This window comes from Petaurus breviceps, unplaced genomic scaffold (assembly GCF_028583685.1).
Source record: "Petaurus breviceps papuanus isolate PSGF00001 unplaced genomic scaffold, PetGlider_PUasm1.0 90903, whole genome shotgun sequence".
In the NCBI taxonomy this organism is placed as follows: Eukaryota; Metazoa; Chordata; class Mammalia; order Diprotodontia; family Petauridae; genus Petaurus; species Petaurus breviceps.
In genome coordinates, this window is record NW_027187376.1 from 2,314,771 (window position 1) to 2,331,077 (window position 16,307).

Consider the following 16,307-nt stretch of genomic DNA (forward strand, 5'->3'; position numbering starts at 1 on the left):
AAGACACCAATTTAGGTAGACAGAGGCAGGCTGTGGCCTCTCCTTTGCAGGAAAACTTTAAGGATAGGTGAGATGAGGAGGGAGGGTACTTTATCAGGTTGGGTATACTGTACAGGAGTCTGGGCTCAACGGAATAAATGACCTGTAGAGAAGCTAGCCTGAGGCAATGAAATCAGTCAGCACCATATGCCAGCTGGAGGTGGCACAGAAAAAAAGACTCACTCTTGGGCTCTCTTCTTACAGAGGTCAGCATTCTTGAGCTCCCAGCTAAACAGGTGCATCTGGGGAAGGAGAATCTGTCAGCTGCCTGGGCCAGGTGCTGGCACAACCCCAGGGGAAGGAAGCCCATTCTTTTGTTTGTCTTTCAGTCACATATTCCCAGCCCTTTCTGCTTCTCACCCACTCCAGTTTCAAACTGGTTTAGGTGGGGGACTGGGAGTCACTTACCTCTCCCCACTCATTGTAACTGGACCCCCAGAATATTCCTAAGCTCTTGCTTTCCAACATTACCCAGCTGCCTTCTAAGAACACGGATGTTTGATAAGTACAGAGAGAGGCTGTAGGATGTTTCTCTTAGAGTGGTAAAGAACGTTAGAACCAGAAGGAACTTGAGGGATCCTTTTATCAGCTAGCTGAGGCCCAGAGAGATAAAGTCACTGGCCCCCAATTCATATCGATTTTAAACCCTGGGATTCAAACCAGGGCCTCTGTATCTAAATCTGTAGTTTTACCTTTATGGACAAAGACATCAGAAGCCACCAGGTTAAAAGACCTCTTGAAAATAAGTAATCATTGCATGGTTAGCTATGGATATCTCTTCAGGTGATCGGCTATAGATCTCTTCAGTGCTAGCTTCAAGTCTCATCCCTACTCTTACTACCTGTGAAATTCTGCAAGACATTTAACCTCCTTGAGTCTCAGTTTCCAACTGTTTAAAAAAACAAGTAGGGCTAGATGGCCTTTCAATTCCCTCTTAGGATCCTATGAAAGTACCATCCTTGCACAAATTGGTTAGTTATGTTACAAAGATCCCAGTTCTTAAGATTCAGCTTCTTCTGGAAAGCCTGCCTGCCTGCCTGAAGACAGGCCTCAAGGATGTATTTACTTCCTGATGCCTGACATTTCACAATAAGCCTTGTTAGGCAATTAAATTGTGAATAGTTTACCAAATATTGTTTTAAGAGAAGATGTTGGTTTTAGGAAGGGGGAAAAAAGAGATCTCATCCTCAAAATTTTAAGTGTGTAAAAATTAACATTGCTCAGCTATATAAGATCTTTCCAGTCTCTTAGTCTCAACCCCTCTAATCAGCTTCAAAATCACTGCAAACTGTGGGATAGAAGAGGGTGTTGTAGGTAATAAACTATGGGTCCATGCTGCCATCTGCTGGCTTTCGTGTAAAATTACACTTGTCTCCCCACTATTAACTGACAGCCAGAAAAATCAGTACCTAGCAGAACTACCTTCCTTCCCAACAACCACACCTCCCTGTTCTGCTCTCCAGTCTTGCCCACTGGGACAAGTTGTATCCCAAAGCAATGATAGGCCACCCTTTGCTTGTTTGATGCCTCGGTTAGACCTGGGCCATCTTTAGTCATTCTGATGAATATCTGGCCACTGGACCCCAATGGTTCTGGAGAAGAAAGTGAGGCCGGTGACCTTGCACAGCCCTCCCTCACTCAAATCAAAGTCAACTGCAAGTCATGTCATCATCTCCCTGATAGCATGGCCCTCTTCAAGACTAAAGGACAAACACAGCCTGTAGAAGACCATCCCCAGTCCTTCCAGCTCTAAGAGACAGTGATTCTATTCTGGAGCAGCCTGGAATTTTTTGCCCCTGGGCAGGGCTTCAATCTTCCTTTGACTCAGTTATTGAGCTACTTAGACAAAAGGTATGGATATTCTTTGCTTCTTTATTGTCAACATGCACGGAAATCTCCCCCTAATAATGCTTCCCTTGCCTCCAGTGTTGATTCCTGCATTGTTGTTCTGGCTGGGCTTCTTCTCTCCCTCCTATTCTACCAGACCCTTCCTTGTTCTTTGGGGTTGGGCCGGTAATAGCCTGGAGAACATGTTTTTAAATGCCACCTTGTGGTGCCCGCGATAAACTGCAATGCTGGTTATAGAATTGGACAGTAGGGGTTTGGGATTACAAAGAAGATGGACTGTTGGTCTTCACCTCCCATTGAGCCCTTAGGACCTTCTCCAAGAATGCATTTTCTTTCCCCCTCACTTTATAGATGAAAAAAATGAAATATAAAAAGCAGGGAGCAGCATGAAAGTGTATTAGGAGGCTTATTGCTGTTTAATTGTTTTCAGTGGCACCTGACCCTTCATGACACAATTTAGGGTTCTGATCTTGGAGTGGTTTGTCATTTCCTTCTCCAACTCATTTTACAGATGAGGAAACTGAGGCAAACAGGGTTAAGTGACTTGCCCAGGGTCGCACAGCTTGTAGTGTCTGAGGCCAGATTTGAACTCAGGAAGAGGACTCTTTCTGACTTTCTGACTCCAGGCACCACTTAACTTCCCATAAAAGGGCAGTGGATTGCATTGGTAGAGAGACAGATTTAGGCTCCATCAAAAGAAAAAAAAACATGTTAATGATTAGACCTAACCCAAAGTGAATCTATTATTATCTTTGTATCTTGTTCTTGTCATTGTACCTAGCCATTTTCCCTTTACAAAGGGAACAGTGATCTGAGGCAGAACCCTCAGGTTCCTACAACCTGAATCAACCTCAGCTAAAGGGATTAAGGGGTACAGAGTGGAATCTGTACAACATGGTACAACATGGCCCCATGAAACACCCATGGGACTTGAAGGCAGATGTCTTGAGTGCTGTGCTCAGACCTACTACTTTACTAGACAGGTGGCATTGGATAAATCACTTAACCTGTTTCTTCCTCAATTTTTTTATCTCTACAATGGGGCTAATAATAACAACCTTACCTATCTCACATGGTCCTAAGAATCAAAGCGCAATGCATTCTGTAAGCTATAGAAATATATGTAAATACAAGGCAAAGGGGAAGATGATAAATAAGAGGGAGGATGCTGGGGGAGAACAGAATTTAATCCAGATTGGCAACCTCGTCTGAAAAAACAAACAGCAATGGGGGGAGAAAGAAAGGAAGGAAGGGAAGAAGGAAGGGAGGGAAGGAAGGAAAGGAAGGAAGGAAGAGAAAGAGAGGTAAAGGGGAGAGAAAGAATAATAGAAAAAGAAAGAAAGCCCAGTTTCATTAAAGGTCATGTCAGCTAAATATAGACTCATCAGCCCTCTCCTATATATAACTGCTTTAGCCACAGTTCAGCTGTCAGACTTTCTTGGCCTACCAGAGAGCCCTAAGTAACGCTCCAACTTGGTTGGGACATGAGAACTAATACAGGGGTTAAAAAAAAGCCATAACCTTCATTTCCTGTCCCTCTTTCCCTCTAGTTCCTATGTCTGGGGTCCTGCTCTCCCCCTTGTCACTCTTTCTTCTACAGTCGTTGATGTTTTTCCAACACACCTCTTTGCCCTTTATGTCCCCCCAGTCTCTTACTCCCTGTGCCCAAATATGTCTTCTCCTAGCAATCCTAAGACAAAAATGGACAGATTGTACACAAGCAGAGGGCCAGCTAACCTGCTTTCCACATTCTCTAGCCATAAAATAATTGTTGATATTGATACAGTACTTCACCTACTGATGGAAAAAACAGCTAGCATTTATCTAATGATCTATGGTTTGCAAAGGGCTTTAGAAATATTGTCTTTCTCTATCCTCCAGAATAAACTGGATTGTTTTTGGTTTTTGGTTTGTTTGGGGGATTTTTTCACCTTTCTTTGTATCCTCTGTGACTTAGCACGGTGCTTGTGAACCCATATAGTTGGTGCTTGATACATACTAATTGAGGGACTCTAGGAGCAGTTGTGATTATTATCCCCACTTTTACAGAAGATAAATCCGAAGCAGAGGTTAAGTGACTTACCCAGGGTGACACAGCTAGTAAGTTTCTGAAGCTGGATTTATGTTTAGGGACTTCCTGACTCCAGTTCTCGAATGCCATCTACTAAGAGTCTGGTCGTGAGAATACCATAGGTATTCTTAAATCCAGATCTTTATGACTCCCAAGTCTACTTAGACCAAGTTTCCCCAGATTCCGCAGCATGACTTCAAGGACACATCCTCCTTTTTTTTTTTTTTTACTTCTCCATTGCTAACCAAGTTGTAACTGCCCCTTTCCCCAAACTCTCCACCCTAGTCAAACAAAACCTGTCACACCTTGTACCAAAGGGCCTGCTCCTGCCTCTGCCTGGGCCTGCTGTATCCTGTGATCTCTCCCCTGCCCCTTTCACTCACCTCATCTGCAGAACCTCCAGAATATTCTCCCCTCATTTCTGCCAGGCTTTTTGGATCTCAGCTCCAAATGCACCTCTCCAGTGAAATCTCCCTGAACTAACTGTTCCAGTCTCCAGTGACTAAAGGAACTCTCTGCTACTTAAGTACGGATCTCTAGGCTGCCAGGCTCTCTTCTTTGATGTGTCTGCCCTATCTCCTTCATTAGACTTTGAAGTTCTCAAGGATATTCTCTCACTTTTATATTCCTCCCCAATATACACAGAGGAAGTGGCATAGGATGTCACATTCTGGAGCCTTTTAAGGTTTATCCTTAAAGCAGCCCCATGAGGTGAGCAGGGCAAGTATTTTTATTCCCATTTTGTGGGTAAAGGCACTGATCTTCAGAAAGAGAAGTGATTTACGCAAGGGTACAATTACAATAAAATGCAATACAGTACAATATAAGAGTTGGAAGCAAACCCACATCTCCTGCTTCCAAGTTGACTGTTTCTTCCACTGTGACGCTCTATAGGCCCTAAATACCTAGTCACTCACCTACTTCCTGACTTCTCTTCCTAGAGAGGGAATCCCGAGAGCATGAAGAGCCAACCACTTCAGAGATGGCTGAAGAGACCTACTCCCCAAAAGTTTTCCGGCCCAAGCACGTTCACCTCTCTGAGATGAAGGCTGAGGCCCTGAAGAAAGACCGCCGGAAGAAGCTGACCCAGTCCAAGTTTGTTGGCATTGCTGAGAACACTGCCCAGTCCCGGGTCATCTCTGTCCCTGAGATGAGACAAGAGTCTGAACAAGTGAGTCCTTATGGAGATAACATTTGGCTTACTCTACCACCCATGCCTCATTCTTGGCATTTCTTAGGGATGGCTAAAGATCCCCAAGCAAGTGTTAGGAGGAAGGCTGCGGAGGGAATTTCATGATTGGTCTTGGAAAGACTCAAATCAGCCCCACTCAAAAGTGGGGAGCTGTATTCTGACTGGACTAGGGGATTGGCCTGAAGACAGGGAGATTTTGTGGACCTAGTCAGGTTTCAATGAGTTTAAGAAAATTGCAAGGGACGGCCAGGTAACACAGCGAGTAAGAGCACCGGCCCCAGAGTCGAGATGACCTGGGATCAGATCCAGGCTCAGACACTTAGCACCCACCCAGAAACACCTGGCCGTGTAACCTTGAGCAAGTTACTTAACCCCAATTGCTTTAAAAAAAAAAAAAAAAAGAAAAGAAAAGAAAAGAAAATTCCAGGAGTCAGGATCAAAACGAACGCCAAAGAGAACTAGTCTTGGGTTGTCCCCATGGCTTCCCCTACAATGGCATCCCTACCCAGTTCAGCATTAGAACCTTGTGCTTGAAGGAGAGAGACTGTTCTGAAGCAGTAAATTCAGGAGAGGTAAAGAAGTGTAGCATGAGGAAAGGAGGACACGGGCAAGGAAGAAGGGTACCTTCTCCAAACCTTGGTCTAACATGGCGCCAAATGGTAAGATCTGGGATTAACATGGGGGAAAATATTTAGTAAAAACTAATCAGTCAAAAAGGGATTTGAATATAATAAATGACTTAAGTCTTTAGGACGATGCATCCCTACAGAGGTGGCCCTAGGTCTTATCCCCTTAGCAGTCACCAGTGATTGCCCTAACTTCTCTAACTCTCACTTCTCACTCTAGGGACCCTGCCGAAGACACATGGAAGCCTCCCTGCAAGAACTCAAAAGCAGCCCCCGTATGGTTCCCCGAACTGTTTACCTGCCCAACTGTGACCGTAAAGGCTTCTACAAGAGGAAACAGGTAAGCATTGCCCCTTTCTCTTCTCTCTATCAATTTAATGGAGTCATGCAGTATAAACTTCTTGGGATCAGGGGTCAGAAAATTGGAGTCAGAGATTGTAGCTATAATGGGTTTGGGGAGACTAGGGGAATATGATTTATGGAAGACAAATTCCACTGAGAGGAAGATAAAAAGAAATCCCTTTCAAGCTGATGCTGGGATGGGAGGGCACAGAACAGGGACTCAAAAAATATTTTCCTAGTGAACAAGGGAATGTAAATTAGCATCCAAAAAAGGAGGGGGGGGGGACGCCTTTTTTTCTGTGAGGAGGTAAAAGTCAAAGGAATGCAGATTTTAGCCAAGCCACGAGTCTTTATTAAATGCCCAACATTATGGGCCCAACATTATGCCAGACACAACACACAAAAATAGTCTGTGGTCAAAGGTAGTGCAGTACTGGACAGAATAAATTTCAGTTACTCTGGCTGCCTGTCAGGACCAGCTTGCTGAATAGGCAAGGTCAGCAGTGGGATTTGGGGATACATCCCAAACTGTCCTTCTAAAATCACCTCCCAGGAGACCCACATGGGATGTCACCATTATGAAGAATGTATTCATTCCTTTGGGTTAATCATGGTTGTTCACTCACTCACATGTGTACACACACACACACACAGAGCTAAATTGTAGTTTCTTAAAATGGGAACATGCCAGAGAGTGGTAATAAAACTTAATTGAGCTATCTTCACCTACCTTTTTTGTGAGCACTTAGGTAAAGTGTTGACTCAAGGTGGGTTGGATCAGTGAAGGGGGAGAGAATGATAGAAAGGGGAAATGGAAGAAATCTAAGATAAACATATTGCCTCTTTCATCATTTTGTGGGGGATTAGCCCTGCTGATTAGCCTTCCCTTGAGACCAGAAAATCTTGATGGTGTGTGTGTATGCTCTGTATGATGTAATTCTAACTTGGGGGAGTGGGACATGCCAAGCTGGGGAAGAGAAAAGACCAGGATCCAGGATTTAGAGATGGCATTTTTTTCACTCACCTACTCTCTCTCCACTTCACCCTGTGCCAACCTCAAGCCCATCTGTCTTTCTCACCCTTTCTCCCTAGTGCAAGCCATCTCGGGGCCGCAAACGTGGCATTTGCTGGTGTGTGGACAAGTATGGCATGAAGCTGCCAGGGATGGAATACGTTGATGGAGATTTCCAGTGTCACAGTTTTGACAGCAGCAATGTTGAGTGAGGCATCCCTCCCATCCCTCATCCCTCGCCCCTTCACCCACCCACTCCCCAGCTTTTCCCCAACTCCCTTCCCCCCATTCCAGCCAGTGCCCCTCTCCACCCCGAGGATGCCACTCATTTCATCTCATTTAAGGGAAAAAAATATTTGAAGAAACTGAGGACCTCGGAATCTTTAGCAAGTTCTCAACCTTTTGTTTTATAAGCAACAACAGAGACAGAATAAGCCAAGAAGACACCCCCTTTTTTGGTTGATGGGGTGAAGAGTGGGGTGGTAAGGAGAATGAATGGAGAAGGGAAGAGAGGAAGAGGAAAATAGAGAGCATGTGACAGAAGAGAATCACTGAGAAGGACACAAAAAGTCAAGAAAAGCAAGAAAGACAAGAGGAGAAGTAACTAATAACCTGTACTGGCCCACATCCTGCTGCCAAGAGGGACCCTTAGCTGGGAAACGGTTTTGCCTGGGGAGGGCCTGAGCTATTAGGTGGGATCCAGCTGCTCATTGAGGGTTATTTTCAGTTTGGTTTGGTGGAAAGAGGAGAGAGGTTTTGGTGGTAGAAGAAAGGGCAACCCAGGGCTCTGCTCTCCTGTGTCTCCTCCAGTCAGCTCCCAAGGCCTCGTTAGGCTTATCATTCCTCTCCCCTCACCTCATGATTCTTCCAAGGTTTGTCTAAAAATGAAAATGCATTCCATTACTGTTTGATTTTTTAAACAATTCAAACTTCTGAATGATCCTAGCTTGGTAGGATTTTCTGGACAGACATATATTGACATATTATATGCATGTATGTCTGTATCTTTCAGGTCACATACAGACATCACCAGTCATTACTACATATACCATCTTGGAATTTCCTTTTCTTCCAAGGTGATTAAAATAATGCCAAGGGTGTGGATATGGATTTTTTTTTCAATTCTTAGAGTAGCCTCCACAGGGGAGGATGGACTGGCAAAGCATTTGTGTGGGCTTGTATTTATCCACAAGGCTATATGTCTACATATAGAGATATATACATTAATATCTTTTTTTTTCTTTCTGTTTTTCTTTAAATGGTTTGCATTGACTTTCCAAAAGTAGTTTCAATGGGCACTGAGGACTCTTTCCAGACTGGCAAAGCCAAGAAAAGCCCATATCTTCCCCCCAACACAAACCAAAATACCAGCATCATCTGACTGACATGGGGGGGGGGGTCCTCTCACAAACAGAAAGCTCAAGCACGTGCTTCCTGTGAAGTTGTAAGATAGACCCATCAACATTTTGCATCAATACTTTCCCATGACCCTCTGGCTCTCTCAGCCTGGGTGTCTGGGTGGGCATGTACCCAGGCAATTCTGTGCCTGTGTACACACAGACATACCCTTCTCTCCCCTACACCTCCCTTTTTTATTTCTTGTAGCCCTCAAGAAATAACTCCAGCTTTTACACTGAACTGAGTTGGGTCCTTTAGCTCACAACCATAACCCAAGCCACAGGTTATGAGACAAAGATTTGTGGTTTCCCAGCCTTTGGGTTTCAGCTGGATGAGATTGCATTTTGAAACCCTCTTTCTCAGCCTTTACCTTGGTAAAAGGGATGAAAGGCTGAAATGAGAGGTAGCTAAGAGAGAGAAAAGTAGAGAGAGCCTAGATCAGAAGTTTGGGTTAATTCAGTCCCGGTTGGGAAAATAATTAACAAGGGCCTTCCCCAGTGCCTTGGAGATGGATATATAGTGCTTCTTTACCTATGTCCTTCCTGCATCAGAGTATAGGGGAGCAGGGCAGAAGTAGGCTCCCCAGACTTCCCTCCCAACCCAAGATGCAAGAATAAAGAGAGAGGAGAGAAAGGACAGGAACTGTTCCATTCTGAGAAACTTTGCTTCCCAGAGAAGAGTTAGACTCTGGCTATCCCATGCCAGAGGTTTTGAACAAGGAGGAGATACCAGGAGAGGGCAAAGGACAGGATATGGCTTGAACAGGTACCAAAAGTTGTTGGAAACTAAAAGAGAACTGGAGGGTCAGGAGAGGGGGGAGGGTGCCACTATGGTGGAGCAGCTTTGGGGCCAAGGCTTCTTTTTTTGGTCTCTGATTCTGCTCTGTTCAGTTATTTCTTCCTTCCTCAGAAGGGAAGGACAGGATGATGCCAAGGATGTTTTGGCTGGCATGGGTGATTTGGGTTGGTAATAACAAGAATTCTGACCCAAGCTCACCCTCCCTCCTTCCTCTTCTGCTACAGGAATAGGAAAAGACATTGCTCTTCCTTAGCAGATGGGGTAACTTTGAGGCTAAATGTTGGTCAGAAGGAGACAAGGAAGCTGGTATGGACACTGGCAGAGAATCCATCCCTTTATGGATACATCCCTTCAAAACACATGCCTTTTACCTAGTGTCACACTCCCAAGGAGACCAATCTTAAACTCATCCTGCCTTAATCTGGGGAAAGTATGGCAGAGAAGGACAAGCATTCCAGTGAAGTTGGAATATTCAAAGCTGTAGAATATAAGGAAATAATCCAGAGGGAGTGGCCTTGACTCCTACTCCCCCCCCCCCACGCCCCTCGTAGAACATTTGGCAAGGGAGAGGAGAGTGAAATAACCATACTTGAGACAAAGGGCCAGAAGGGGAGGGCAGCAGTAGGGCCATACCTGGGCCTTCTTTGCCTCCCCTATCTCTCTGCACCAAACCTTATTCCAGTCCTACCCCCCATCCCCTGGACATTCCCCAAATCTACATAGGCCAGTATCCTTAATCCTTTTTCACTTTCCTCTCTAGTTTCTCTCTTTTATTTTTTTTCTCCCTGGATCTTGAGCAATCCGTTGGTCTGGGATTTGCTAAGCAGATGCTGGGGTGCCATTTCCCCTAAGATAGGACTGAGCCAGGAATCTCACTTCTGTCCTCGCAATTTCTACTCCTCTCCTACACTCCCCTATCTTCTGTTTCCTTAGAGAGTTTTCTCTCTTCTCCTCACTTTTCTCTTTCACCCTCTTTTCCCTTCTTCTTTCTTCTATCCTCTCATTATTCCCATTTCTTGCTCCATTGGATGGAATGCTTCCCTACCCTTGGCATCCTTTGCTCCATCCCTAGAGATTGAACATAAGCTTATCCAGTTCTCATGAGTGGGTACTAAACAAATGAGGAAGAAGAAGTCAGTGCACTGTGAGTTCAAACTCCAAATAAAAGGGGATCTTCTTTGTTGAGTTCATCCTGATCTCCCATCTTTCCAAACCCCCTCAATTCATTTTTGTAAGTTGTTTTAAAAAACCCACCAAAACCTGGGAATGGATCTGCATGGCTGGAGGCAGCTTGGTGATCCAGCCCAAGTCTACTGACCCAAACCCTAGTCATCCTTTTGAGGTACCTAGCTCTTAGATACCGTAAGAGGATGTTTCTGGGAAGTAAACATCCAAAGGGGGCACAACTTCTGGGACTACCTGAATTGAGTGTCCCAAACAGGTAGCTTGACCTGAGCCTAAGGAAAGTGGATTGAGAGAGAATGAATATGAGACAGAAAGGACACTGCCTTTTCCCATTGGGCCTATGCCCCTGAGATGAGGTAGTTAGGGAAGACAGGTCTGAAATGACACAGGAGTTCATCACTCCTATGAAATTTGTATCTCTGGTTCTTGAGGTTGGCCAATTGCCAAGCCTTTGCTCATCTTTGATGCTCTAGGCTCTGGATTATCAGAGTATCCTGCAAGCCTCCCTACAGGCCTTGCTTAGGAAGGTTCCTGGTTCACCTCCTCCTCTTGGAAGTAGAGGACCTGCCTCTGTATTCTTCCTGCCTCAGCCACTTTGGTAAGGGAGAATGGGCCTGAGGTGACCTTCATTGCCCCCCCTGCCCCATCCCAAGGCAATGAGGGAATATGGAAAGAAATAATACCTGATGCATATGCATAGTTTAAACTAACAGTCAAGTATGTAGAAGCCTGGAGACATTCATTCCTAAAAGGGGAGATGGGTATAGAGAGATCCCACCAGGTCCTCTGTCCATGCCCCAGTTCTCCTTCACTATTACTGCCCATGCAGTCTCCATGTTGATAAGAGAAGGAAATTGGGGATGTGGAACTGACCCATTTCCATCTCAGGCAGGTCAGTTATTATAGCAAGCAGACTCCACTGGTTACCACCCAAGCCCTGAAGGGAAGGGGAGGAGGGTCTTCTCCCCCAACCCATTAACCCTGGGAAGGTACAGTTCAAAGGTTAGTAACTCCTGAGTGTAGTTGGCCACAGAAAAGAGACCTTAGGTCTCTCAGACAGATTTTTTGGTATGCTAGGCATGATGTTTGGTAAGGAAAATTTTGAAATGGGAGGGTTGGGGATGGGACAAGGAGAGAAGGGTTTACACCAACCAGCAACCTGGGCCTTATACTGCCCTTGTTTGTTTAAAAAAAAAAAACCACTAGTGTGCAAGGCTTTATTTTGCACTATCTCTCCACTGCTTTCTTATTAATTTTTTTTTATTTCTCTTTAAAAAAAAAAACTTTCTTGATTTTCTAAAAGAGTGTGTCCTTATGTCATTCTTCATAGACTCCAATCTCTCTCTTTTTCTCTCCAGACCTGCAGGGGGCAAGCAGAGGGGAATTGGGGGGTGATGGGGCAAAGGGAGGAGATGTGAGGGGACAGGGGCTTCCCTCGCCCTCCCCAGCCCACCCCCAGCTCCTGATCATCAGCGTGAGCCCTGTATCTCCTCCTCCTAGCACCACCACCTAGGCATCTATATGGATAGTACAGTTAACAGACAACACACCCTCAGATTCCGAGTCTCCAACCTGGTTCTTTTTTTTTAAGATAGCAATAACCACGACACATTTTACTTTAGTTCTTGATAGCTTTTTACATAAGTACCATAGCTCTGTTCTCTCTTCTTTTTTTCCAATTTTTTTAAATAAAGAAATACTCATAATCTTTACCAGTGAAAAGGATGGAAACGTGAAACGAACAAAAAAAAAGCTCAATGTGTGGAAAATAAAACAAAAAAAAACCTGAATGTGGAAGAGCTTAGCTCCTGTTTTAGCATTTTGTACTTAAGAAAATAAAAAAAAAAACAAAGAATCTCACATTTTATTCAAAAAGTGAAGATTGCTGTATACTATTTATTCAACTTATAATTTATGTTACTCTTTAATCTTTGTCTTTTGTCATGACAAAGCATTTATTTAATAAAGTTATGCATTCAGTTAGCCTGCGTCAGCTTCCTCCAAGGACCCAGGAAAGACAGGGCAGGCAAAGGGGTGAGGGTCGAGCCAAACATAGATGAAAAATCAGAGAAGAAGGATTGGGGGCAAAGGTTACTACTTGAAATGGGCCTCAGTTATCTCGTCTGTGAGGGCTAGACTTGATTTAACTTCCCTTCCAACTCTAAATCCAGTTTTCCTAAATCAGAGCTAAGGCTCTTTCAGAGAGCTTCAGTACCCTGGGACAAGTCACTCAAATGGACCAGTTCAATGTATCTTGTATCCCTGGACTTGGGCAGTGGTGATATCTTATGTCTGATGTCCCAAGGAGGCAAGGAAAATTACAAGTAGAACCTAATATAATCCCTCAGTCTTAGGTAGATATGTACCTAAACCATTCAAAAACAGTAAGAAGATCCCACGGTCCCTCATTCACCCACTCAGATTTCTAATACTTGGACTCATTATAGCACAGCCAAACTGGAAAGGACCCCAGGGATCATCTCATCTCAGAATCTCAGAGGGAAAAGGGAGCTTGGAGGCCACCTAGTCCAACTTGTCCTGGAACAGGAATTACCAACATATCTCTCAAAATTGTGGATTCAACCTCAGTTTGAGGGCATTCAGTGTGGCCTGATACTTGGGAACAGTATTGACTTTGAGGAAGTTTTGGCTTTATATTGAATTCATAGCTGTTTTTCTGTGACTTGAACTATTCACCCCTAATTCTTCCTTCCAGAACAAAAAAAGTCAGCTCAGTCTTAGGCAGAAGTGGGTAACCTATCCCTATGCCCTCTTGAACTGGGTCTCCATGAAGAGGTTAGTCATCAAATGTTAAAGGCGGAATAAAATAATGCTTGTTGATGGATTGATTGGAAGAAAGAGATAATTGAGGTCAATCTCATTTTACAAAAGAAGCAATTTGTCCAGTGCTTTTATAACTAAATTAATGGTGGAGTTGGGATTGGAACTTCCATTATACCCTTAATTCTAATTTAAAAGGTAATGATAACTTTTCATTTTTTTCTTTCTTTTTTTTTTAAAGCAGTTGGGGTTAAGTAAGGTTTTTTTGTGTGGGTGTTAAGTATCTGAGGCTGGAACCGATCCCGGAGCCTCCCGACTCTGGGGCCTGAGCTCTTACTCACTGCACCACCTAGCCTCCCCAAGGATAACTTTTCAATTAAACCAAGTCACCGTTGTTGGCTCCTTGAAGACCTCTCTGGCCTTCTCGCCTGAGAAAGTATTCTTGGCAGCAACAAGCAGCAGATTAGGGCTTTTTCTGGGTTATTTAACCTCCCTCCTCCCATTGTACACCTAAAGAAAATGAAACCCAGAGAAGTTAAGTGATTGGTCAAAGATTATATAGAAACAGAGTTAGAATTTAAGCCCAGGTCTTCTGATTCTGAACCTAAGCCATCCCACAGCCTCTATTGCTTAACTGGAAATTTTTACCCATCCTACATTCCCATCCACCTGGAAGGACAATGGTGCTCACCACAGCACACCCAACAAGTTGCTATCATAGTCTTGAAAGGTCATAAATTTAGCAGTCTGAGGATCCTGAGAGTCTAATCTAATGCCCTTATTTTATAGATGAAAAACTGAGTCAAAGAGAAGAATTACAGAATCATCACTTTAGAGCTGCAAGGGCCCTAAAAGATCTATTATCTTAGCTTCACAAATGAAAAAACTGAGACCCAGAAAATGACTTGTGACTAAGTTGCAAATGGTAGAGGCAGGTTTGAAGTCAAGGTCTGCTGACTCTGGGCCCACTGTAATACTTAGGCAATCCCAATTCACTTTGGGGATGTGAATTATTCACACACAGAGATATTTAGTGAGAGCCAGGAATTGAATCCAAGTTTAATTTGAGTCTGTTGCCTTCACTCTTCCCAGTTTTCCCTTGCTGACCACAGGCCACTTTAGGGTTTAAAATTCTATTGATGAGCCCTTTAATGATGGAGATATGGAGGTATGGAAATGCCATTTGGGATAGAGGGGGAATCACAAAAATTTTGGTGGAAAATCAGGGAGAGGAAATCTATTTTCATGCTTAATTTGAAATATTAACATTCTTCTCTTTAAAAAAAAATAGGAAGGGGAGGCAATCAATCAGGGTTAAGTGACTTGCCCCATATCACACAGCTAATAAGTATCTGAGGCCAGATTTGAATTCAGATCCTCCTGCCTCCAGAACTGTGTTCTATCCACTGTGCAACCTAGATGCCTTGGGAACATTCATATCTTACAGCACTTAAGGAGGATTTTGATAATGACATATTTAATTTTCATGGGAAAAAGGGAAAAAAGCACCCAAAGTTTTTCATCTAACCCTCTTCCCATCATGCAAAACAACACTATTTCCACAGAGCAGTTTCAGCTGCACTGACACCATATAATCTCTCAAACCCTATCCTTCTACTGGAGAAGGGCTTGAGGCTGCCAGGAAGCCAGAAGATGGAGAAAAGAGGTCAAGATCAACTGCGAAGGTCTCCAGTGGAGGGAAGTGGAATACCTCAAGGATCTGTTCTTGGCCCTACACTGCTTCACACTTTTATCAATAATTTAGATAAAGGCATAGACGGTCACTCTTTACAGGTAACACAAACTGAGCTAACACACTAGGTGACAGTCAGGATCCAAAACAATCTTAATGAGTTTGGACATTGGGCTGAATCTAGTAAGGTGAAACTGAATAGGGGTAAAGGCAAAGTGTTCCATTTCTATACAAAATACTTGACTTCACAAGTTCAAGATGGTAGAGGTATGGTTGGACAGCAATCTGTCAGAAAAAAAAAAGTTTTGGTGGACTAGAAATTCAATATGGATTAACAGTATGATATGATTGTAGGAGAAAAAAAACTAAACTAATACAATGTAAATTAAGAGGCATAGCTTCCCAGAAAATACACTTTGCCTTGACCAGAATACATTTGAAATACAGTTTCAGTTTGAGACACCACATGTTAGGAAGGATATTCACAAGCTAGAGAGAGGGTAACCAGTATAATGAAGAAACTCCAATTATTGCCACACAAGGATTAGTTGATGGAACTAGAGATGATAAGCCTCAAAGAGTCAGGAGAGACATGATAGTTTTCTTTAACAATCTGTCAGGGAATAGAAGGGTTAGGCTTGTTTGACCCCAGAGGTTAGAACCAGAGGAGAGGTTATAAAGAGATTTGGTGTTGGAAAAAAGCTTCTAATAATTCAGTCTGCCCAAAAGTGGAATGTGTTTATGTAGGGTGTAGTAATAGGCTGGGCATCTTCAGACAAATGCTGGATGACCACTTGTTGGATAGATCCTAGAAGAAGTTAGTTGGTAAGATAGATTTGGTTGGACTTGATGGAGTGCATGGGGTGTTCAGGGAGGACCTCTGGTGTGACGGCTGCTGAGCCCTTTTCAGGGCTGTTCATCCATCTTTAGTGTCCATCTCACCTGTAACTTCAAAAAGCTGTAGCATACACAGCAGCCACACCCTGGTAAACTGTCTTAGCAGATGGGCTAAAACAGATTGAAGGTAACTACAAACCCATTGGTGAGTTAGGCAATGCGTTTACCTCAAGCATGTGAAAACGGTAAATGAGACCAATTTGTTCCAATGGCCAGGTGGGCAGCTAAAGCAAGTGCTATGGAGGCTTAGAGATTGATACCAAGATCATCCACTACATCCCAGCCATCACTTTCTTGTCACTGGACTTAAGAGAGAGTGAGGCTAACAACTTTGGGAAATTCTGTCTCACTTAAATCCAATTCATGCAGGAGTCAAGACCTCACCCTGTGCTGTCGTTAGCCTTCTTTTTAAATAAAGGACAAAC

General features: G+C 43.7%; 1 protein-coding gene across 1 annotated transcript in view; it reads left to right on the forward strand.

Annotated features, from left to right (window-relative positions):
- The window catches only part of IGFBP5 (insulin like growth factor binding protein 5), a 29,402-nt gene extending 16,908 nt beyond the window's left edge, over nt 1-12,494 (forward strand). Inside the window, exons 2-4 of the mRNA XM_069075179.1 lie at nt 4,900-5,129; nt 5,997-6,116; nt 7,211-12,494. Coding sequence (XP_068931280.1) covers nt 4,900-5,129; nt 5,997-6,116; nt 7,211-7,342 — 482 coding nt within the window. The 3' untranslated portion in view covers nt 7,343-12,494. The remainder of the gene's footprint in view (nt 1-4,899; nt 5,130-5,996; nt 6,117-7,210) is intronic.
- Nucleotides 12,495-16,307: the final 3,813 nt, after the last annotated feature.